Source organism: Apteryx mantelli, chromosome 1, assembly GCF_036417845.1.
Source record: "Apteryx mantelli isolate bAptMan1 chromosome 1, bAptMan1.hap1, whole genome shotgun sequence".
Taxonomy (NCBI): domain Eukaryota; kingdom Metazoa; phylum Chordata; class Aves; order Apterygiformes; family Apterygidae; genus Apteryx; species Apteryx mantelli.
In genome coordinates, this window is record NC_089978.1 from 154,541,178 (window position 1) to 154,563,907 (window position 22,730).

The following is a 22,730-nucleotide window of genomic DNA, read 5'->3' on the forward strand; positions in this document are numbered from 1 at the left end:
ACTTTCTCCAGGACTGGTCCAAGCAAAGCTTGGAGCCTTCTGAAACTCTGCTGTTTGTGCAGCCAGGTAACCTTTCCTTCCTTGAACTATTCCCAATAGCTATGGGCTGGAAGGATCCAGATCTGCTTGGTGGGAGATGAAATGGCTGAGATCTTGTCCAGCAATGAGTTATTTCTATAAACTACTGAGCAGGAGGTTGCTGTTAAGAGGTTTGGAAAAGATACTACTGTGTTGCCCCTCCAGACATCTCCTTGCCCACTCCCACCTCAAATGGTTCTAACAATTACCTGTCTCTGATATTATCTAAGGAGAAGGGGATTTGACAGCAAGTTGGCGTGTGCTTCACGGCAAAATAAACTTTTCTCCCTTGTTTTAGGCTGCAGGTGTGGCAATACTGTCTGAACTGGCCCTAGCTCCCCCTCACCTCAGTACAATTGCCATGTCGTTCTTTTCTTATACAAAGTGATAGCTCTACCTTCTCAACCAGCTTCTGCTGCTGGACTTTCATACATGTGCTAGAGTCCCTTTCTCTTCCTATGGATGAGTTTTATCTACTCAATAAGCCCTGGAGGAAGAGATGCAAAGAAGTCACTTTGGTTTACAGGCATGACTTCCATCAGGGATCTAATGTGGAGAAAACTGTCTGGAAAATAATACTGAGTGGCTTGAAATGTGTGTTACATGCTCCTCCTATATAGATGGGAGTGTGTGCATGGGGGGAGAGTTGGGGGAAGAAACAGGAGTGCCAAAGGTCTGTTCTTCACACTTGACTGACTAAGTTCTTCCTCTCTGTGGTCCTTCCTTTTGACTAGATGTGATGCTGTCACTGGGCATTTTCGGAATGGGGTAGGCTAGAGTTTGGGTGTAAATGCAATTGACAGTTAAGAACAGAGTAGCAGTTTTGGAGACAGCAGATCCATTTGCAGATAATAACGGAGGAGTCCCCCCACCCCCATCTAAATCCTCCAGATAATCATTTTTATTGAGGGAATCTACCATGCTGTGTGACTGGGGAGAGGAGGGGATAAAAATACTTTTGGAGTTGAGGGTGAAGGATTTAGGCATAAAATCTGTAAAAGAGAAACCCCAGGTGGATAGTGTAGTATCTTCTGAGTTCAATGCCATTCTTAATTTATCCAAGAATATGATTCTTATTCTGGATTAATACACATTTAAAGATGCAAGTACCTGGTTTTATTTTACTTCTAGGATTTTCATTTTACATCTGTCCTAAAAGCTGACTAAGAAGTGTTAGAGGGGGCTAAGAGGCATAACAAGACATTTCTTGTAAAAGAGAAGGTAAAGCTGTTGCGCTTCTGCCCTGAGTTTATGCAGCAGGAATGGCTCCTCTGATTAGCTATGGTTTATATATAACATGCCAGTCACTCTAGTAGCTCAGCACCAGGCCTAGCTAGAAAGTTCATGGGCTCCACAGTTCAGTTCTCTCTGTCATTTTGACCCGATGACTGGGTTTCTTTGTTTCTGCTTTGATAGCAATACTTTTCAAAGTGGCATCCTGGAGTTTGTCGCCAGTTCCAGAACCAATTTTAGACTTTGCATGTGGCTTTTTTGAGAGAGGGAGGGTGAGAAGCTATGTCATCTAGCCCTGCAAAACTCCTATTGGGCTACTTTCTAGGGCATGGACAATTTAAAGGAAAAAATGAAAAGAGCAGCCCAAATCATGCCTTTCGTTATGCTTCATGCTTACTCCGTTAGCTGGAGTGAGGGGATTTGCTGCTGCTGAAGGCATAATTGGTCTGGGAGAACATTTCTTATGGTGGTGTGGAACAAGGGAGAAATTAGGCTACTAGGGATTGGACTGAATTTATGGCCTTGCCAGTTTGTGGAGGGGAAGTCGGGGGGCAGGGGTTGAAAAGTGTACTGTACAAATTTGATCTGGTGTTATTGTGAAAGCATTAGTGCCATTCTTAATGACTGTTCTGGAGCTGCTACTTGGGGAAGGTGAGTTAAAATGGGTAATGAGGAACATGAGTGTGTGTGTCTATAACTGTTCTCAAGCTGATGTCTGATTGCTAATGTGCCACAGACTGTTTCATTGAAATGCTGGGGCAGCTGCTAGCCCAAGCAGGGAGAAATCTGCTCTTTGATGCCCTTAGAAGAATCTCTGCCTGGGGCCCAAGTTTTTTTTGGGGGGAGTAACTAGAAATCTCCCAAGAAAGTAAGGAAGTGCTGTAATCACTCAGAGAGGTGCTGGATGGGAAAAATGTCACAAAGAGTTACTCTCACTTGTTGAAGAAGCACTTATGCTCAAGTTAGCTTGTTGATGGGCATATCATAGAAGGTGCCTTTTGAGATTTGAGTGAATGCAATTGATCAGAGGAAAATGAAGAAGTAACGCTAAACAGCTCCCGTTTCTGAAGAGCAAATACTTGTGAAATAAAAAGCTCCATCTGCAAAAAATAAGAAAAGATATCTTTCCTTTAAGAGAAGGAGACCTTTTTTGAAAGAGAAGGATCTGTTACCAGGAGAACTTTAAACTTGAAGTACAGCTGAGAAAGGGAGAAGATGTAGTTAGCAAGGAAGTTTCTTAACTAGCAAAGAGCTGATAACTCTTTCTCAGAAAAAGTTAATCTGATGTGTTTGGGTTTGTTTTCTTTGTAGGAAAATTTTGGGAGTATCTTGGGAAATAAGCACTGGTGGTCACAGGATAGTGAGAAGGATCATGAACAGAGGCGCTGCATGGCAGTGCTGGCATTGACAGAAGTATTTAACTAAAGGAAGAGTGGAGAGAAGAATTTTGGTAAAGTGAGTTGTGAAATGTTATCACTGCAGCAAATATGATGAGCAGAAGCACAGTATTGGGAGCAAACAAAATGACCTCATGCTCTGTGAGTCATCCTTTAAAAGCTATGTAGGGCCTTTACCAAATATTTCGTAACAAACTCAATAGGTCAGGGCAAAGTGAAGAAAGACCAGAAAGGGAGACCCTTGTTAGGCAGTGGTAGTTAGGTAGGAACTAAGAGTTGTGAGAAGAGATGAAGTGCAGGTTTTGTTGAGGGTTTCTCTGCTGATGAAACAGGCTGATTTATGGTAGCAAGACCTTTCTCTTGGTTAGGCTTTCCTTCTCCTGAATATGCTATTTGAACGGTGTGGGCAGTGGTTTTATACAGACTAATTTCAGTTAGCAGCTTGATTTGTGCTCATGTGTGAGTACTAGCTCATAAATGATAGCTGTTAAAGCTAATGCAAAAGCCTTTACCTTAATCTGTGTTTTAATGTGAAGTTAGGGTGTGTTTTGGATCCAAACGAGGTGATGGAGAGAATAGGTCAGTTTTGCGTCAGTGCTTACTGCCTGCAGTTTATTTTGGAAGGGCAGCAGCTGGACAGATTGGGAAGTGGGGAGGCATCGAAGAGTATAGAAGTACTTACACAGGTGGTCTTAAATTCAGTAAAACTGAAAAACAAGCAGCTACTAGAGTGTATGTGTTAACTCCTGTGAACTAGAGCAAAAACTGTTCAGATTAGTGAATGAGGGACTGAAAATTTGGCTCCTGGGACTATACTCTGATGGGACAGATAATTCCACTCTTTGTGTCACAAGCCACTGAGGCTTAATTAACACTTAGAAATTGCTTTGAGATCTTTGGGCGAGGAGCTATGAAGTTCAAATGATACTTGATTAAATGCAAGGAAAAGCAATGCTTTTCTCAGAGAATGATTAGGATTTGAACTTGTGTCATAAGGAATCATTTTCTGCTCTGGAGATGGGCCTGTTCTGATCAGCATTCTTACTGTTTGTGACAATGGTTTGTTTTGGGTAGTGGAGATGCACAGACTAGGAGCAGCTTATGTGCTACGTACTGCATTGAGATAAGAAGCCTCTATCCCAATGAGCAATTAGGAGCTCAGCTCCCCTGGTATGTTCAGCTTTACTTTAGTGTAACCCATGTAGTAGACTCTTTAGGGATGTTCATTAAATCAGCTCTTAACACACTTACAAAAGTGGTTGCTGCTTACCTCAGTAAGAAAACTGATTTAAAATCATTTAGAAGTATGGGGGAAAGCTGGGAATGAAAAGGCACTTCCTGATCTTCTGCTACAAAGCAGCCTGTTCTTGTTCTGCGCTGTTAAGTAGGTGTGGACTGCTTGCTGGCAGGGAGAAAGGCAAATATCACTCTTCCTTCCCATGCCATCGTGTTGAGGCAGCAAGGCATCTTTGGTTGAAGTGAGGCAGAGATTAAAAGGGCTGAGGTAGCTGCTGTAGACTTCTCTGTGCTTGGCTCCTTCAGTGGCTGGCAGCTCATGCTCTTCTGTCTTTCCCAATCCCTCTTGGAGAAGGCATAGGTTAGATGTTTAAATCCTGGGTGATCTGTCTTTTCTGACTCCTGCTGATGAGAAATACGGAGTGTAATGTTGTTTAAGAGGAAAGTAATAGCAGAAGAGTTGCTTGTGTAGAATCAGACAAGCTGCCCAAATGAAGGCTGGGTAGGAGTTTCTTTTACACTCAGTGATCCAGAGGAAGATGAAACCCTTTTAAAGGTGTTGGCTCCCACTAAGGTTGCCTGGGTATTTCCCTACTACTTAAATTTCCTGTGACTCTATGTGGTGATACACATTTTCTGTTCTTTGGGGACAGGGAGGAAAATCTTGGACTGTTCTGAGAAAGGAGCTGATGTGAGAAAGAAGCAGGAGAAACCTAATGTTTGTATGGACAGTTGATTTAAGTTAAGGTTAAAAGGTGCCACAACACCTTCTCAAGCCATTTGCCAAATACGGTCCACAACTTCAAGCGGATTGGAAACAATTTGGTGATTTACATGTGACAGTCTTGCAAAATTTTGTCTGAACAGAAGGAAACCTTTCTTTCAATAGTGACTTAACAGTGGGGGATTTTTTTTTTTTTTTAAGGTTACTCACTGAAGCACTATGTTTTGTAGTAATAAGTAGTCATGAGAGTTTTGCAAGGATGGGTTAAGACTATACAGATTCACAAACCAGTTACTACTACTTCAGACATTTCTGCCTAATATCTCAAGACTATTTCCACAGCTGTTATTCTGGGAAACGGCTTCATAGTGTTGTTTGGTATCTGGCTCCACAATGCGAGTGGAGGAACAGGAAAGGTCACCTATGAAACTCTAGCAGTATTGGTAGGAGGACCACTTTATTTCCCCTCTACATCTTATAGACCATCTTTACGAAAAGCTGTCACCTTGAGGGTAGAACCTATTGTGTTTATATATCATAACATTGTTCATGGAGAAGTAGTTTGACCAAAAGTAGTCTGTAAGGTTAAGCTAAAGGATCTAACTGTACAGTTTGTTCACAAACACGGTCTTCCAACTTGCTATACATTTCATCTAAAGAAAGGAAAGCCTGTCAGCTTTTAGATCAGTCAGTGGTGGCAGGCAAATATAAAGGTTAGAAGAAGACATTGTTTGTGACCTTAAAAGAGAAGCTGTTTTTTCTGGGAAAGAGAACAGTGTTGCAGGGGATGTGGGGGGAAGGTGTTGTAAGGATAGTTCAAAACTGTAATGGTTTTCAGTTTTACATAAATTTAAATCATGGTGGTGGGAACACCTTGTGAAATAAGAGATTCAAAATCAAAATGAAATTATTTTTGAGTGAGAACATGACCTCTAGAGAGTGGTGCATACCAGATCATGCTGAGGATAACCTGGCAACCTTGATCACCCTCCAATCTGAAAAGCAGTTTGGCATTGCAGGAGTGGGGTGATATATGTGTGCTGAAACACCTGCAAATCAGAGTCAAGGAGCAATCAAAGTGTGATAAACATTAATTAGTATAATACCCAAACTCTTAATGGAGGAAGGAATGTTGATTATGCTGTCTCGCTTGGGATTTCTTTCTGTCAAGGAAGGTGTAAGATGACAGTTTCTGATTACACTTACTCAAACATGAAATAAGACTTTGAAAAACTGCTTAAATACGAAGGAGAGAGAAGAGCAGAAGGCAAACAAGTTGGTCTTTCCTTGAGTGATTGAACTTTCTTGGCTTTTTGTTAAAGCTTGCACTTTTGCTATGTGCCTTTCAAACTTCTGAGGTGAATTGGCTTTGTGAACTGACTTTGAATGCTCCCCTGGATTGCTGTAAACTGTAGATGTCTTATCAGCTTTTCTTCTTCTCTCCCCATCTTTATTCTAAGTTGTTGGTAGCTGCTGAGGCAGAGGTGGTGTTGGTGGGTGGTGAAAGTGCGGCTCAGGCTTCTTAGAACCCATTTCTGACCATTCTGGTCATTGCTGCCAGCCCACCACTGTGAGTAATGACATGTGTATGCAGTAAGGCTGTTGTAAAGCACACTCAAGTGTCTCATAAAATATTATCCTTTGTTAGCCAGCCAGAATACACTTAGACAGTCTAGCCTAGCTCTGTAGGCCTCTTTCAGCCTAATGGACTTAAGTCTTGAGTTATGGGTACCAGGGGTGATGCATTGATGTTTCCCCATGACTTCAGCAGCTTGAGGAGCCATAAAAATTCATGGCCTCTTTTTTTCAAGAGGATTCTCACAAAACTTAAAAGTTGAAAAAGTTTGAGCTTTTCTCTTTCTCTGCAGCATAAAGCCAGAAGAGATCAGCCACATGTCTGCACGTCCAAGGAGAGAAGTGTGTAGGGAAGGGGCCCTGTAGCCTGAGAAGAAGGATGGGCGCTTAGCTCCCTCAGCACCACCCTTGTTCTAATGCTTTCATCACAGGATGATGTCTCTCTTCCCCTAGGAGCTAGTGTCTCCTCACCTCCCTGTTGGTTCTCTCACTTTTGGAAACCTACTGAACCTTGTCCTAGAGGTTTAGTTGTACCTCACTCATCAGTAGTGGTATCGTGCTGATTTTGACATTGGTGTTGTGGAAGGATCAGTGGCAGCCAGCCATTGTTACCCTGCTCCAGCACCATGCCACTTGTGTTTTATTACATCCCTAGACTCTACAGGAGCTATAAACTCAGTCCCTTCTAATTCATACCTTCTGCAGTAAGGAAGGAATTTAATAAAAGCACTTGTTGTTAGAAAAAGGCAGCTTGACTTTTAGGAAAAAAGCCGAAGGTTTATAGGACAAAATTATCACATGTACCTAGAAGTTTAGAACAGCTATGTGAGCATCTCCCTGAAATCTCTGAGCTGGAGCCTAAGCTGGGAGGAGACCAGAAGCCTGACTTGCTGCGATGTGTGTACAGGCCTCTTTTAAGGAAAAAATCATTTAATACTTCAGCTACTTTATTCTCCTGTGCAACTTCATTTCTCATTCTGCTCTGTAATGTTCTTTCTCCTTGGCTGATTGCTTACTTTTGTACTTCAGATGTGAAATTGAAGTTCTTTGGTATTCCAGAGAGGTCTGCTCCCAGCCTCTGCCACCTTGCCTTTCTCATTCACCTTGGTATGAAGCTCATCTCTTCTCTCTCCCCCTCCCCAACCCCTCCCCCCAGTTCTGTAATCCCCGTCACTTTTGGGCAATGGGCACACTCAGTGGGGACACCAAAGTGCCACAGTTCCTGTATGCTGTGATGCCTCCCTCCAGCTGAATTCTGTCATTCTTCAAACTACTTTGCTCAGCCACACTTCTGGGAGTCCATCAGCATGCCTTCAAACCTGGTCTTATTTTAAACTTGTTTCTAATCTTGTCTGATCAAATATGGATAATGAAAATCACATTGCTTTTTTTGGCATTTTGGTGAGACCCTCATAGGAATACAGGATTATCGTCTGTGCTGGCAATTTGCAGGCTGTATCCGGTGTCCTGGATGCCAGCTTCCTGGTGCCTCAAGTCTTGTGCCTATGGGAGTAAGAGAACAATCATTTTTCCCCTATGAGCAGACACACATGCAGCAATAGGAGGTCCTCCACTAACTGTCTGAGTGTGAGGATTGTCAGATAAGTTGTAAGGAGATAACAGGAAATGATCTGCTCTGTGGCTGCAGGTGGGATAGAAGAGGCAGAGCTGGCAAGGGAGTTGGTGAGGTGGAAGGAAGTATTCCTGAGAACTACTGTGGGTGCTGCAAGGGAGTCACCTAAAAGGGACAGGAGCTCAGGGCAGTGACATGAGGGTGTTAGGAGAAATGAGATCTAAGCTGAGGGAGAGGGGGAGGAGGCCTTGACTGCAAAAAGAGTTCAGATTGGCAGATAATTTGAAAGCTTGAATCAAAACAGCTGAAAGATTGGCTTTAATATCTGCATAAATTAAAAAAAAAATCTGTATGGATTTAAAGATAATCCACTAGATAGATTTAATCTACTGTATGCATTACTTCCCCAAAGAAAAGCACTGGGAGGGGAAGGTTGGTTTGGGTCTGTGCCCAGGATTTGAAGGCAGGTGATATATTCTGTCTTTTCTGGGCCCCCTTTTCACTTGTTCCAGAGCATACATACTGCCAAAGTTTGTCGCTGCCTGCCTGCTCCTTCTTTGCAACTCCAAAGTCGCACTGAATCTAACTAAAGGAGTTTCTCAAGCAGAAAAGAACACCGAGAGCAAAATAACCCAGCGATGACTAATAGGATAGGCATATGGTAGGTTCAGATGCTAAAGGCATTCTCCGCTGTCTGAGCACAAGGATTCTGAGGGGCAGTAGGTGGGCTATTTTATTAACGCTTACTCCTCCTGCCCTTCGTGCAATTGTCTTTCAGATAAAACCCGCTTATTAAATGGAGGCTGAAGCCTAAATGCAGCCCTACTTCAAACACTTAGCCTCTGAAATCCTTAGGAGCAGGCCTCTCCATCCCTTCATGTTTCCTCTCCTTGCATACACGAAGGTGACTCCTTGGCCTAAGTTCAGTTTCCACAGCAGTAGAAATACTGAAGTTGCTGGAGTATCCTTGAATACGAGTCTTTTTTTTCAGGTATTCTTTTTTCAGTATCTGTATAGTATGTTGTCTCTTTAACGTACGCAGCTGTAATTTGAACTGTACGTGCATAACAGTCATTCGTTTTTAGGACCCTGTACACATGATGGGAATTTGGTGGATTAGTTGGATTGAGCGGGCTTAATCATTTTTCATAGTTACCTTGGTGAGCAACAAATAGATTAATTCTTAGGCTTGTGTGTATTGCTTCTGTGCTGTATGCCTGCATCTGTACCACTGCAGGTGAAGGTTTTTGGCAGATCTCCTAAGCTTGGTGGAATTAGACCTGGCAAATCCTAGGGTAGGAAATCACAGAAGAAAGTGCAAGGTGCTGCAGGGAATAGCTGTGATGATTTGAAACACCTGAGCTAGTTCTGGACGACTTCCCCAGCTTGTGCTGAGAGCAGGCTGTCTGTCTGATACTGTCTGGTTTTGGGTGAATACAATAATCACTCTTGATTTTTGGGAGCAAGGGGCATAGTATGGATGGATGAAGCTACATATGTCCTCCCTTCTCCTCTTCTGGATGCAGCATTACAGTTACAGCTAAGGTAGAGAGTAAAGGGTTAATTACACAGTAATGGTCAGTCATAGGCTGTTTTTTAGGGATGCCTAATTTTTAAGAGTGGTTTCAGCAAACCTTAAATGAGCAGGATGTATGTGGCCCTATGGGCTCAGAGATGTTTTGCTTTGTGTTCTTTTCTTGCCGTCCATGCAATATGGGAGGCATTAGTAACCTAGCAGCAAGGAGCACTTTGTAATAGCCCACACACTGCCTGTGTTTGGGGGCACAAAGGGAGTTGTGGCACTGTTCCTCTCTTCAACCAGATGTCTAGTAGGATGAATGGTAAATGTGGAAGTGGTGAGGGATGACAGGTAAAGATAACTAGGATTCTTCGTCCCTCTAGAACCCAGGAGCGGAAAGTTATGAGCATCTCTAAAGCACAAATTATCTGTAAGCCAGCTATTGCCATGCTTCTGTTTATTAAAATAAGTAGAAAATTTGGAACGTATCTCATGCTGCAGACATCCTATATGTTGGATCTTGACAAGATTGTGGGAGAACTGGCCTTGTGAGACTGGCCTGTTGCCTGCCACGGAGTAGCTTTGCTCTGAGTCTCCCTCGGTTGTTTGCAGTGCTGCTTGCAGAGGTACTCTGTGGTGCTCAGAGTTTTGGGACTGGGGATGTATTGCAAAAGCTCCTTTGCTCTTCACAGCTGGAGACAGAGTGAGTGTGGGAGAAGAGGGAATACCCAATGAAGCAGTGGTGATAATGTGGGATAGGAAAGGGAGCATTTGACCATCTCATTCCACCTGCTCAAATTCATGGGGTAGGAGGGAGGAGAACACTTACTGGTTTTCAGGCCTGAGCTTAGGTGACTATTTGCTTAACTTTTCCTTCTGTGAGAGAAATGTGTGCCTTGTTGGCCCCTGAGAATTGCATCTGAGAGCCTTCTTTGCTTCAGTCTTTACTGCTCAGGCCAGCCCTCAGGAACCCCAGATCCTGGAGGCAAGAGAGAAAGTCTGGAGAGAGGAAGACTTTCCCTTGGTGGAGGAGGAGTGGGTTAGAGATCATTTAAGCAAACTTGACACCCACAAATCCATGGGCCCTGATGGGATGCACCCACGAGTGCTGAGGGAGCTGGCAGACATTATTGCTAAGCCACTCTCCATCATCTTTGAAAGGTCATGGAGGACAGGAGAGGTGCCTGAGGACTGGAAGAAAGCCAATGTCACCCCAGTCTTCAAAAAGGGCAAGAAGGAGGACCCAGGGAACTACAGGCCAGTCAGCCTCACCTGCATCCCTGGAAAGGTGATGGAGCAGCTCACCCTGGAGGCCATCTCCAAGCATGTGGAGGACAAGAAAGTGATCAGGAGTAGTCAGCATGGCTTCACCAAGGGGAAATCATGCCTAACCAATCTGATAGCCTTCTATGATGGAATGACTGGCTGGGTAGATGAGGGGAGAGCAGTGGATGTTGTGTACCTTGACTTCAGCAAGGCTTTTGACACTGTCTCCCATAGCATCCTCATAGACAAGCTCAGGAAGTGTGGGTTAGATGAGTGGACAGTGAGGTGGGTTGAGAACTGGCTGAATGGCAGAGCTCAGAGAGTTGTGATCAGTGACACAGAGTCTAGTAGGAGGCCTGTAGCTAGCGGTGTCCCCCAGGGGTCAGTACTGGGTCCAGTCTTGTTCAACTTCTTCATCAGTGACCTGGATGAAGGGACAGAGTGCACCCTCAGCAAGTTTGCTGATGATACAAAGCTGGGAGGAGTGGCTGATACACCAAAGGGCTGTGCTGCCATTCAGAGAGACCTGGACAGGCTGGAGAGGTGGGCGGAGAGGAACCTCATGAAGTTCAACAAAGGCAAGTGCAGGGTCCTGCACCTGGGGAGGAATAACCCCATGCACCAGTACAGGTTGGGGGTTGACCTGCTGGAAAGCAGCTCTGCGGAGAAGGACCTGGGAATGCTGGTGGACACGAAGTTAAGCATGAGGCAGCAATGTGCCCTTGTGGCCAAGAAGGCCAATGGCATCCTGGGGTGCATCAGGAATAGTGTTGCCAGCAGGTGGAGGGAGGTGATCCTCCCCCTCTACTCAGCCCTGGTGAAGCCACATCTAGAGTACTGCGTCCAGTTGTGGGCTCCCCAGTACAAGAGGGATGTGGCACTACTGGAGCAAGTCCAGCGAAGGGCTACAAAGATGATTAGGGGACTGGAGCATCTCTCTTATGAGGAAAGGCTGAGAGAGCTGGGCCTGTTCAGCCTGGAGAAGAGAAGGCTGAGAGGGGATCTTATCAATGTGTACAAGTATCTGAAGGGAGGGTGTCGAGAGGATGGGACCAGACTCTTTTCAGTGGTGCCGAGCGACAGGACGCGAGGTAACGGGCACAAACTGAAACACAGACAGTTCCATCTGAACATGAGGAAAAACTTTTTCACTGTGAGGGTGACAGAGCACTGGAACAGGCTGCCCAGAGAGGTTGTGGAGTCTCCTTCTCTGGAGATATTCAAAACCCGCCTGGATGCAATCCTGTGCAATGTGCTCTAGGTGACCCTGCTTGAGCAGGGGGGTTGGACTAGATGATCTCCAGAGGTCCCTTCCAACCTCAGCGATTCTGTGATTCTGTGATTCTGTGATTCTGTGATCTAGAAAAGAGATCAGCTGTGAGGTGGGAAAATTTGCTGGGGGGAGCAGTTAGGGAAGACTTAGATCCTTCTGAAGTGTCTCACACTTTAACAGAACTAAGCAATGAGATGACCCTGTGACACATGAAATCGCTGCAAACAAGTGCTAGGAAATGCACACTGAAAGGAACAACTTAAACTACTCAGAGAACCCAGCAAGTGTATAAATGATATGGACATACTCTGCTGAGACAGAGGGAGGGTGTGGGAAGGGAATCATGAACAGATTTGTACTTAGTATTGGTACAAAATACAAGCTGTTAGGATGTATTTAAAATAAAAGGATGGAGAATAATACTGTGAGGTAGGATCACATGAGGTTCAGTTTTGCTTATCTCCCACTCCAAAAAGAATAAAGTAGAACAGGTGACTTGCTCTCCTGCTGTATGCCTAAGAAAGGACTTTCATGCCTCCAGAGAGAGGGGAGCATGCTTATAAACAAATAAAAATACTTAAAGCTGTTCAGAGCAAGAAATCAAGGTTTTTCAGAATGATACAAGGTGAATAGGCTGCTGCCACTTACTGTTTTTTCACTACATACAACCAAAGAGGGCCCTTTAGTAGAGTCCCTTTTTTACTGTAATAGTGAATGTGTTGCATCAAGTGAAAATACTTAATCATGGATCACTGCTGATGTCAAATTGGTGGCTAGAAGGAATTATACAAATAGAATGAAAAAAACATGGAGACTCACTACTTCAAAGCAAAGAGGGACCTTTGGTGAAATTTAAAGATAATACTTGAAATTGATTTTTACATGCGTAAGGTGATCCTCTGGAACTCATTCCTATTAAATGTTGTTAAAGTGGAGTACTAGCTCTTCCGATAGATCATATAGTCAAAAAAGTATTCTTTGCTGTTTTTATTAGGAGGGGTGAAGATTCAAAACAACTGTCAGTCTTCTAGTTTGAAGCTAAGGAGCACCTACTAGTTATGTGAGGGGACATCCTGAGCAGGCAACTCTATAGTTAATCTGGTGTTGATGTCTGGTCCTGATGCCTCTCCTGGCCTCTGGGCTGAGCCTGTTTGGCAGTTTCCTCAGCACAGTAGCGAGTGTGTGCAGTGTGCTGGTGGCTTCAGTCCTACCCATAGTTGCAAGGTGTCCACTGAAAGCTTTCTGGGAGGGTAGTATGTCCACTAGGTCAATGCAAAGGTGCTTAACCAGTGACTGCTATCGCCTGCTGTTGCAGAATGCTTTTTATCTCTCAGTCCGAAAGCATTTTTATTGCTGATCTAGTAATGCAGAAATTATGCAAGTTAGTGTGCATTATTACTCCAAATGAGGACCTAATATTGTTTTACTGTTGTGGAAATTGAAGCACAAAACTGTGAAGCAGTTGTGGCAGAAGTCATGCAACAAGCTGCTGCTAGAGCAGAGAATAGGATGGGCCCTGTGGGTCCTGAACTCTGCTCACTAGTTTGTGCTGCCTTTCATTTTCAACAGATCATTTTTATTAAAAAAGTGTTGGCAGCTGGTACTAGCTGTGGCCTTCTTGTTAGCAGTATATACAATGAGGTGTAGGGCTTGCAACTCTCCAGCTTTCTTTGCCTTGTCTCAAGCAGCAAGGAGAATGTTGTGCTGTGAGTCACGGGCTAAACTTAGTTTCATGTTAGAGTATAGAAAACTCTCAATGGGACCAAGATAAGCATATCTAAACCAGCACTAATTTTACCCTATGAAACAATCCAGACCACTGAGATTCACATCCTTCCCCTCAGGCTTGGGCACTGGCTGTTGCATAAAAATCTTTGGTTCTGGATTCTTACCCTTAAGAAATATGCTTGCTCCTTAGGATCTCTCAGCGGGTGGAGGCCAGCCGGACACAGCTTCAGACAATCAGTGAGAGAGTCACGCTTGCCCAAGCAAAGATTGAGAAGATAAAGGGCAGCAGGAAGGCTATTAAGGTAATGACCACAGTTGATAGCTAGCCTCTGAAGACTATGTAGCTTCCCTTCTACCTTCCACCTTCTCTCTCTGCTCCTGATGTGAACTCTGCAGAGCAGGTGCTCAGCTTCCCCAGTTGCAGCCTGTTCACCTCTCTCTGCCTTCCTGCTGAGCAGGAGCCATGATTAGAATCTTCTTCCTGACTTGGCCAATTGATGAGATTTTAGACCCATGAACTGCACATCTTCTGGACTTAAAAGGCCTATATAAGTTGCTCCCCAAACAGCTTTTTGATAAAGAGAGAAGGCATGTGCTGTGCTAAGCCCAACACCCTCTCATTTCAGTCTCTTAGCCATTTGGCTACTTGCATGGAAGTTGCTGTCGGAGAGCCTCCCCTTCAGTGCATGTTAATCCTGTTGAGCCTGTGTCATGTAAAACTCTAGGGGAAAATCCTCCTTTCCCCTTTCTTGCTCCATTTGTTACAGTGTCTACACTTCTCTTCCTGTCAGTGGAAGCCTTTTTGCCTATGACCTACTAGTACTTCTACAGAGAGAAGGTCTGGCGCGTGGACTTTCAAAAGTGACAGCCCATGCATGGCCAGGTCCATGCAGATAGCCCTTAGGAGCATGTTGACTCCAAAGCAAGGCTGTCCATTCCTGCTGGCAGTGCAGGTTGTGTGCCTTGCTAGGCTCCTTGTGTTTCTGTAGTGTAGGATTGCTTAGTTGTTGGGATTTTTTCAGTTCCTCCTTGTCTCCTTACAGGTATTTTCCAGTGCTAAGTATCCTGCCCCTGAACGGTTGCAGGAGTACAGCTCAATTTTTGCTGGTGCAGAAGACCCAGCTAAACAGAAATGGCCAAGACACAAGATTCAGAGCAAACACCGTATGCTGGATGAGAAATCCCTGCAGGTAAGGAAGAGAACAGACCTTGAGATGAACAAGTAAAGAAAAATTGGGAGGCTGTGAGTCTCTTGGATGAAGTAGACCAGGGCTTTAGGACATAGGCCAGGGGCAGAGTATCTGTTGTATTTTCAATGTGACCTGTTGGGTTGTGTGTGAGAATGGGCTGGGAAGCTTGCAGAGCTGCCATTTTGAGGCCTGCGTCAGCACAAGACCTTGGCTATGGGAGACTGGCTGCTCTGGGTGCCTGTTGGCTGCTGACTTGCTTGTGGTTCTGTTCTCTTAAATGTGATGGTTTCCTGCAATAGTGCTAGTGGCTGCTGCTGGCTCTCCTTAAGACTTTGGCTGTGCATAGCAAGGCAGCTGGGATCAGGCTGATACTCATCTGAAAAATACTTTCTGAAGGCTCTCTGTTATACAGTAATGGTGAGAAGGGAGAGATAAAAGTACTTGTGAGTGTGTGAAGAGAAAAAGGAGATACTGGAGCATTTCCCCGTCCCAGGAAAGGATTACACTTGGATATTGTCCCCAGCTGTTTCCAAGCTAAGTTTTGTGACGTGTGGGGATGTAGGAAGGTCATTTTGCTTTTTTACATCATCTGTTTCTGTCTTGCTTGTCCTATGCCTTGGCTTGCAACCTACAATAGCTGAAGGCAAGCCCTTCAGATAGGGCCCGAATCTCTCACTACCCAGCACAGTTGGGGCTTCTAGGTGATCCCATAGCACATATGTCTGTAACTGGTGTTGCTGGACAAGGAGCTGAAGTATCGAGTTCCCTTTTAACCTGTGTATTGAATGGCAGAGAGTGTCCTCTTAAGAAGATCTGAGAAGTGGTGAGCTTTGCAAGACCTGCTACCAAGGGATTCTTCAATTTGGGTCAATGCTCCCTTACCAGGATTGGAAGAAGGGGAGGAAGAGTCATTGTGTTCAAAAGATGTTGTGTATGCACAGTGCCATATGTAGGAGATATGCTCTTCATGACAGGATCAGCTGGACAACTTCCCTGCTTTCCACCCCTAAAGAAACTTCCTGTCTCATCCCTTGTATGCTTTAGCCCAAAAATAAAGCTGCCACTGAATAATTTATTGCACAAAACTTTCCGGAGTTTTTAATGGAGCTGAGACCTCTTTACAGTGAGGTAGTTATGAATATTTCAGCCAGGCCAGGAGAGTGGAGTTGCTGGCCAGATGGACAGCCAGCAAACTGGAGTGGAGTTCATACTTCTTTCAAGCCCAAGCAGTAGCCCTGGGCACAGTTGCATGGGACCCGCTGCTGGCCAGCTAGGGGAGACCCATTTCAGTCGTGCTGTCTGGCTGGTGGCCCCAGCCCGCTGGAGAGCCTGGAGGGAGCAGACGTACCTGGGAGGAGGGTGAGGGAGGTGTTCTCCCTCCGTGAGCTGAAGGGCAGGTGCTGATGCACAGTCCCTTGCACAATGAGGGGCTTGAAAAGAGGATCAGCTGGTGAAAAGCAGTGTCCCCCAAAGATCAAGAAATGTTCACATTCAACTGGTCGTCTGGCTCCTGTAGACTCTGCATGCTCTACCTGCTCAGCCCATCCTGTCTGTAATGCCACCTCTTTCCCATCCCATACAATCTCGCTACCATTGCAATATCCTGCCCTTCATGACCAAAGCTGCCCTCACCACGGGAACTTTCTGCAGGCCCCATGGAATGCTTGTATTTCTTTCCTCCTCTTATGACTGATCTCTGGATTCTCCCTTGGGACTGATGAGTTTCTTGGGCCTCTGACTTTGTTGGCTTCTCCCTGCTCACCGTACCTCATGCAATGGTCTTGTTGCTCTTGCCTAGCTCACATGCATCTTCTGCAACTCTTCCGTGGAACTGCAGCTCCTCCATGGGAGCGTGGGGTGGAATGATGCTGCTGTGCCAGCAAGTGGCTGTCAGCTTATGAATGACAGAAGAGCCTGTGTGAGCGTTAGCTGGTGAGCTGAGTGGGACTTGGTGTGGCCAAGCACTGATCACGTTCCAGGGGGACAGGCTCCTCTTGTCTGCAGCTGAGTAAGGAGCCTGATGCGCCTTGCAGTAATGAAATGTGACAGAGGGAAGTCTAATGTTTGCATTTACGCCCTCCTCAATTATTCAGGGCTTTCAGCACAGGGTCTCTGCCTGTTTTTAACTTCTAACAAGGGCCTCTTGCTGGGAGCAGTTGCAGTGGCCTTTGCTAACTTCACACACACACACTCCACCAGGAAAGCGAGCTCTGCTTGTGTCAGTTTAAAAGAAGTGGTGCCTGTGCTAGATGCTCAGGGTTTGTGCTCTGGAGGGACAGTGGTAGAGTTAGAAATGTATGTGGTGCTGTGATTTTATTTTAAAATGCCTCTCTTCCAGGATATTTTACTTTCCCCTCCAAACCCCAAGCAAATGAAAACTCAGCTGTTATGACAGTGTTTGGGTTGGTAAGACAAGCACTTAAGGGTAAAAATCCCGGAAATGAGGACCTTATAGCAAGCCTAATTCACTTGCTTTGCACATTGCTGTGGTAGGAGCTAGGCAGTACTAAACTGTGAGTCAGCTGTAGCTCTGTTGGGCTTTTCAGATGCTGGACACTACCTTTGCAGGTGGGAGCTGTTTCCAAGTGCTGCAGCTGCCTCTCTGGAGGCTGGGAGATGTGGGGGGCGTTCCACCGGGGTATGGGAGACATGGCCTCTCTGGGGTTTGGAAGAGGTCCAAGCAAAACTTGCAATCCGCCACTGCAGTAATCTTGATAGTTTTCTGAAATACTGTTAACTTAACATGTCCTTATGAATTCTGCCTCTTTCAGAGTTCATGATGGGTATGGGGAAGCTGAACCAGCTTTCTGGCACTTTCTAATCCTCAAGTGCTTGTCTTGCTAGCCTCGGCACTCTGTTAGCATGAGAGGGAATGGGGTTACTGATACGTCACCCAAACTCCCTTTACAAGAGTGGATGTTTAGCTAAACTTAAGAACCAGGATGACTTTATATTTTTTTTAATCTTTGGCTCTTATGGAAAGAAAAGCCTGAAAATGCAGCATATTTAGGAGTGTGATCCTGCCAGTTGTTGAACCACCAGTTCTGTCAGGTGTTGAGTGCTCAGGAGCCCCTACCATGACTTCAGTATATTGAAGTGGCTGAACCCTTGGCTTAGGGCCTTTAATGTCACTAGAATAAAACTCATTTCAAAATTACATGTTAACTTGTGGAACTCACAGTTGCACGATATTGATGGTATATGGCTATTCTGAATTTCAAAACAGAAGTAGGTATTTGAGTAAGACTAGGACTTTGGTAGTATTTATATGAAAAGGATTATATAGAACCTCACATTCAGAGTAATACTTATGCTTAGTGCTTTTATAGCTGCCTGAAATTAGTCTTATAAGTAAACGTAGGTAATAGCTGGTGTCTCACTCCACCCTTAAAGTGACATGCAGTCTTCCAGTACTAATTGAAATCTGCAAGGAGAGAATTAAAAAAATATATATATGGCTCTAGGGCTAAGTGAGTGTGAACAATTCTAGCAGAAGTGTCAGTACTCCCTCATGCTTAAAAATTAAACATTGGGAAATGAATATTAATGATCAAAAGAACCTTTATTTCTGAATCTCTGCCTCTACAGTCTCTGAATAACAATCTATATATTTTTGCCTACTTGCTGCTGCTGCAAAAATTCAAGATTTTAATTTGAGTGTATTTTTCACAAGTTGGAACTCATTATTTAAAAAAAAAAAAAAAAATCAAAACCTCCCAGGTCTTTTCTTATAGCACTTTATAGGCTCAGAGCACCATACAAACTCTTAGTGGATTAACTGAGCTGTGACTAAGCCATTTCCCAGGATTTCTGGCTACCAAATTCAAGCCTGAAATTTCAGTCAGCAGAAACTGCTTATGCTGCTGAGATATGGTGTTAAAACTGAACTGGCAACTCAGTCTCCACTTTCCCCATACAAGTACAAAGAGGGAAGAGGACTCAGAGAATGGGATAGAGTAGAGATGCTGGAAGAAGAGAGGTAGTAGGAAGTGGTGGCCAGTATTTGAAATGGCCCATTTGGTCATCTTCTGGCGACAGAACAAAACTGTAACAGGTGGCCAGGTTGCCTTGGTTAGTGCTCTGGTGCCTTCTGGTCTAAGAATTTATCACCTTGGGGCTGTGAGGCTGCTGCTTATCCTAGTTTCTCTGAGAAGAAAGAACAGAGAAATTGGGAAGGGGCTGAGGAAAGAAGTAGGAAGGGGTCTGGGATGAAGGTTCGTGGTTTCTTAGACTGTAAAGAACTGACTGTCTCTGGATTCAGGAATTAACTCCTCTCCTTCCTCTAGTATGGTGCATAGAGCAAAATGTATTGTGGGCACTGAACAGCATCCCCCAGAGCATCTGGCAGCAGGTGCTGTCACACTAGTTGAATGATCTGATCTGGGGTGGCAATTCCTGTGCTCTATAAAAGTCAAGCGGTTCAAATGTAATAAGCCCTTTTCTAAAGGGAGTTCTATATATTATGCATGAAGTTTTAGAACTGAGAGAGAGGAGATTTCAGTTCATTAGAGTTGAAAACTCCTGCAAATCCCTCAGGCTTTGCAGAACCATCTGGCACATGTTCTCCTCTGCACACTCCCTTCAGCCTGATCTTTTGCCTAGTGCAGGCACTGTTCTGTCCTAACCTCTTTTTCCTTCACCTTTCCTGCATACTCCACAGGTGGGATCATGTCCCCAAAATAACAGCTGAAGGCAGCAGAGGGGACACAGTATAGATGTTTGAGGGAGCCTTGTCTGCCTGCAAATGCTCTAGAATATCTCACTTGGAGACGCTGTAGCAAATGGCTTTGTAGACTGAGATGCCTGATCCCTGTCTCTGGCTATAGAGCTTCATTGGTTATTTCACTCTGGTGGAGCCTTACCACAGAAGCACCTGTTCAAGATGACCCATCCATGGCACCAATAGCACGTGCCATGAGTATGAAGTGCTGAGATTTGGTATGCGTGTGGGACTGTGGTGCTGTCCATGTGCTTCCATACTCAAAGGGGGAGGGGGAGCAGTAGCATTCCCAGACCATACAGTGGATCCAGCAGTGTGGGTTGCAGTGCCTGGGGAGAGCTGTTGCAGCTGCTCTACTTTGTTAGTGTCTTGCTACCTGTTATCTGTCTTCGTGCAGGAGAAACTCAAGTACTTCCCCGTCTGCGTGAGCACCAAAATTCACCAGGAGGATGATGCAGAAGAAGGTCTTGGCAGTCTCCCCAGGAACATCAGCTCCCTCAGCTCCCTGCTGCTCTTCAACACTACGGAGAACCTGTGAGAGCTGGAGCAGTGCCATACTGCTCACCCCCCCCTGCACAGTCTGAGGAGCTCTGCCCACCCCGGGGACAGCAGTAGTTGCTTGCCTTCCCAGGGACCTTGTGTACCAGGCTCCCAACAAGACAGGGTTTGGGTACCTCTCCACTGGCTTCTGGCTAGCGACCCTTTCTTTTCCCTTCCACCACTGGGGTGGAAGGAGTTGTTTTGTGTGCATCTGATCTCCACTCACCTGCTTCTCAACTCAACTTTGTGCTTCCTGTCTGTGATTTCCTTTCTCAGATTTTCCTGTCATCCTCCTATAATTTTTTTTCCAGCCTAGAGAGCTGCTGTTACTCCTGCCCTTTTCTGCCTTATGTGTCTGCCTAGGTAATGCACCCTCTCCTGATTGATGGTAACTCACAGGGGCACTTTACCATTGTCACTGCTCTAATGTCTCCACTGCCTCAACTGCAGATCCCCTTCCTGTTGGGCTTTGCCTCATGGTTCCTCCTCCTGCCCATACTGAAGAACTTCTTTATGTTCATCCTCCTTGAGCTTTCACCTACTGAACCTCCTCTTCTTTCCCCTGAGCCACTGTTTTCTCCCTGACCCCACTTTTGCTGCTGCCCCTTGAGCGTCATGTCGCCAGGAGAGACTGGTGTCCTGGTGCAGGCTGTTGGATGGGCTTATGCCAGGCTGAGGAGGAAGGGGGTATAGCCTGGAAACGATGACTGTGCAGCTGGGCTCTGCTTTAGGATGAGTGTGGAGATTAGGCTGGCAGAGTGGGGAAGATGGTGAGCTCCTGGCTGTAGAGAGGAGAAACAAAGTGGGTCCAGAATGTGCAAACTGTGAGAGACAGCCCTGCTCCACTTGCATCGGTGTGCTGAGAGCTGTTCACCTCCAAGGCCACCTTGGCTGCACTTACTCTAGCCTTGCCTCTGGACATGGAATCACTTCCTCTCTGCCTCCAGGTACAAGAAGTACGTCTTCCTGGATCCTCTGGCTGGAGTGGTGACCAAGACCCATGTAGCTCTGGAAACAGAGACAGAAGAGAAACTCTTTGATGCTCCTCTCTCCATCACCAAAAGGGGACAGCTAGACCAGCAGGTGAGATGCAACTGTGGGGAAGAGGGGAGGGATTGTGCTCAGCTCTGAGGGGAGAGGAGGGCTTCTGTAGTGCAGGGAGTGCAGAGAGCAGATAGGGGAATCGCCCATCATAGGGCTGTAGGGTATCTTGTTTGCCAGAGGAATCATGCCCCAGTTTCCATGCTTAAAGTCCTGGTTTGGGCTTGGTGGATGTGACAAAGCCCTGAAACCTGAGAGCTGTTTCTTTCCACTCAAGCCTTTGCAGGCTGACATGAGAAGAGTAATTTAATGTCAGTGCATTGTGCTGCTAGACCTCAGGGCTACAGAGGAGGTTGGAGGCTCTGTCACTTGATCATCTCCCTTATGCTAACTCCTGATCCTCATGAGGAGTGTGAGGGTGAGGTTCTACGGCATGCAGGAGGAGGCCTGTGACCCGAAGGGGGCACTTGCTGATGCAACCAGAAGGGCCAGCCAACCTGAGCAAAGGGGTTTGTGCTTGGTGTAGACATGGGGCAGGCAATGCACCAACCCAGCTGCCCCAGCGTGTGGCAGACTTGTCTCTGACACCTCCTAGTGGCCACACCCTGAGTACTGAGCTTCTAAGCTTTGCTCTTGCATGGCTGACTCTGCGGTTTGGGGTGGGAAAAGAGAGCCTAGGAACCACTTGCCCTGCATGTTGGACCAGAGGAGAGAGCAGCATGTATAACTAACAAGACCTTTGTGACTACTCTGTTTTGCTTCTCCTATGTCTTTATCTCACAGGCTGTCCAGGCACTGTTCTCTTGCAGAAGAAAAGAGACTGGCCTTTGTAAGCTGCAAAAGTTGTGGGTGAAACCTGTGGGGAGGAGAGAGTAAAGTTTAATTGCAGGAAACCAGGAAGAGGCCTGCACCTCTCTCCTCCTGCAGCTTGCCTTTGCCTAGCCTGTTCTGCAGGGGGTAACCTCAGGGCATGGGAACCTGTCCCAGGACAAGAGCACAGACCTGCAGGGCCAGCTGAGGAGCAGGCACTGTACCAAGGCACATGAGCCCAGCTGTTGGCTGCAACCCAGGCTGTTCCTTGCAGTGCCCCTGCTTGCTGCAAGCGAAAGCGAGTGCCTAGTCACCACCTTATCTTTTTACTTTGGATCTCCTTTAGGTAGCTGAAAATTACTTCTATGTACCAGATTTGGGCCAGGTACCCGAGATCGATGTGCCATCCTACCTGCCAGACCTGCCTGGCATTGCTGCAGATCTCATGTACAGCGCTGATCTGGGACCTGGCATCGCACCGTCTGCCCCAAGCAGTGCTATTCCAGAGCTGCCCACCTTCAACACCGAGTCGGTGGAGCCTTTGCAACCAGGTATTTCCAATCCCTGCTGCCAGGGCCCAGTGAAGGAGGAAAGAGGGATCACTAGGATAAGATAGGGACAGGGCAGAAAATCCCTGTTCATTTCAAGACAGATGCTGCAAATACCTCTGGTGTCTTATGCGTGGGTCCAAGTCAGAGCTGCAACCTGCTCAAGTGCTGACTGGGCTCCCAGCCCCTTACCTTGAGTGGCTGCTCTGCTAGGGAGGAAGGAGAGCAGTGTGCAGGGACTTGCCTCATGGCAGCCTGGTAATGCAAGGCAAGCTGGGC

General features: G+C 45.9%; 1 protein-coding gene across 6 annotated transcripts in view; it reads left to right on the plus strand.

Moving 5' to 3' along the window:
* WASHC1 (WASH complex subunit 1) overlaps positions 1-22,730 on the plus strand; it is a 51,137-nt gene that overhangs the window by 25,323 nt on the left and 3,084 nt on the right. For all 6 annotated transcript variants that reach the window (XM_013947543.1, XM_067307495.1, XM_067307502.1 and 3 more), the window contains exons 3-7: positions 13,793-13,904; positions 14,646-14,792; positions 19,910-20,046; positions 21,000-21,135; positions 22,250-22,454. In XM_013947543.1, coding sequence (XP_013802997.1) covers positions 13,793-13,904; positions 14,646-14,792; positions 19,910-20,046; positions 21,000-21,135; positions 22,250-22,454 — 737 coding nt within the window. The remainder of the gene's footprint in view (positions 1-13,792; positions 13,905-14,645; positions 14,793-19,909; positions 20,047-20,999; positions 21,136-22,249; positions 22,455-22,730) is intronic.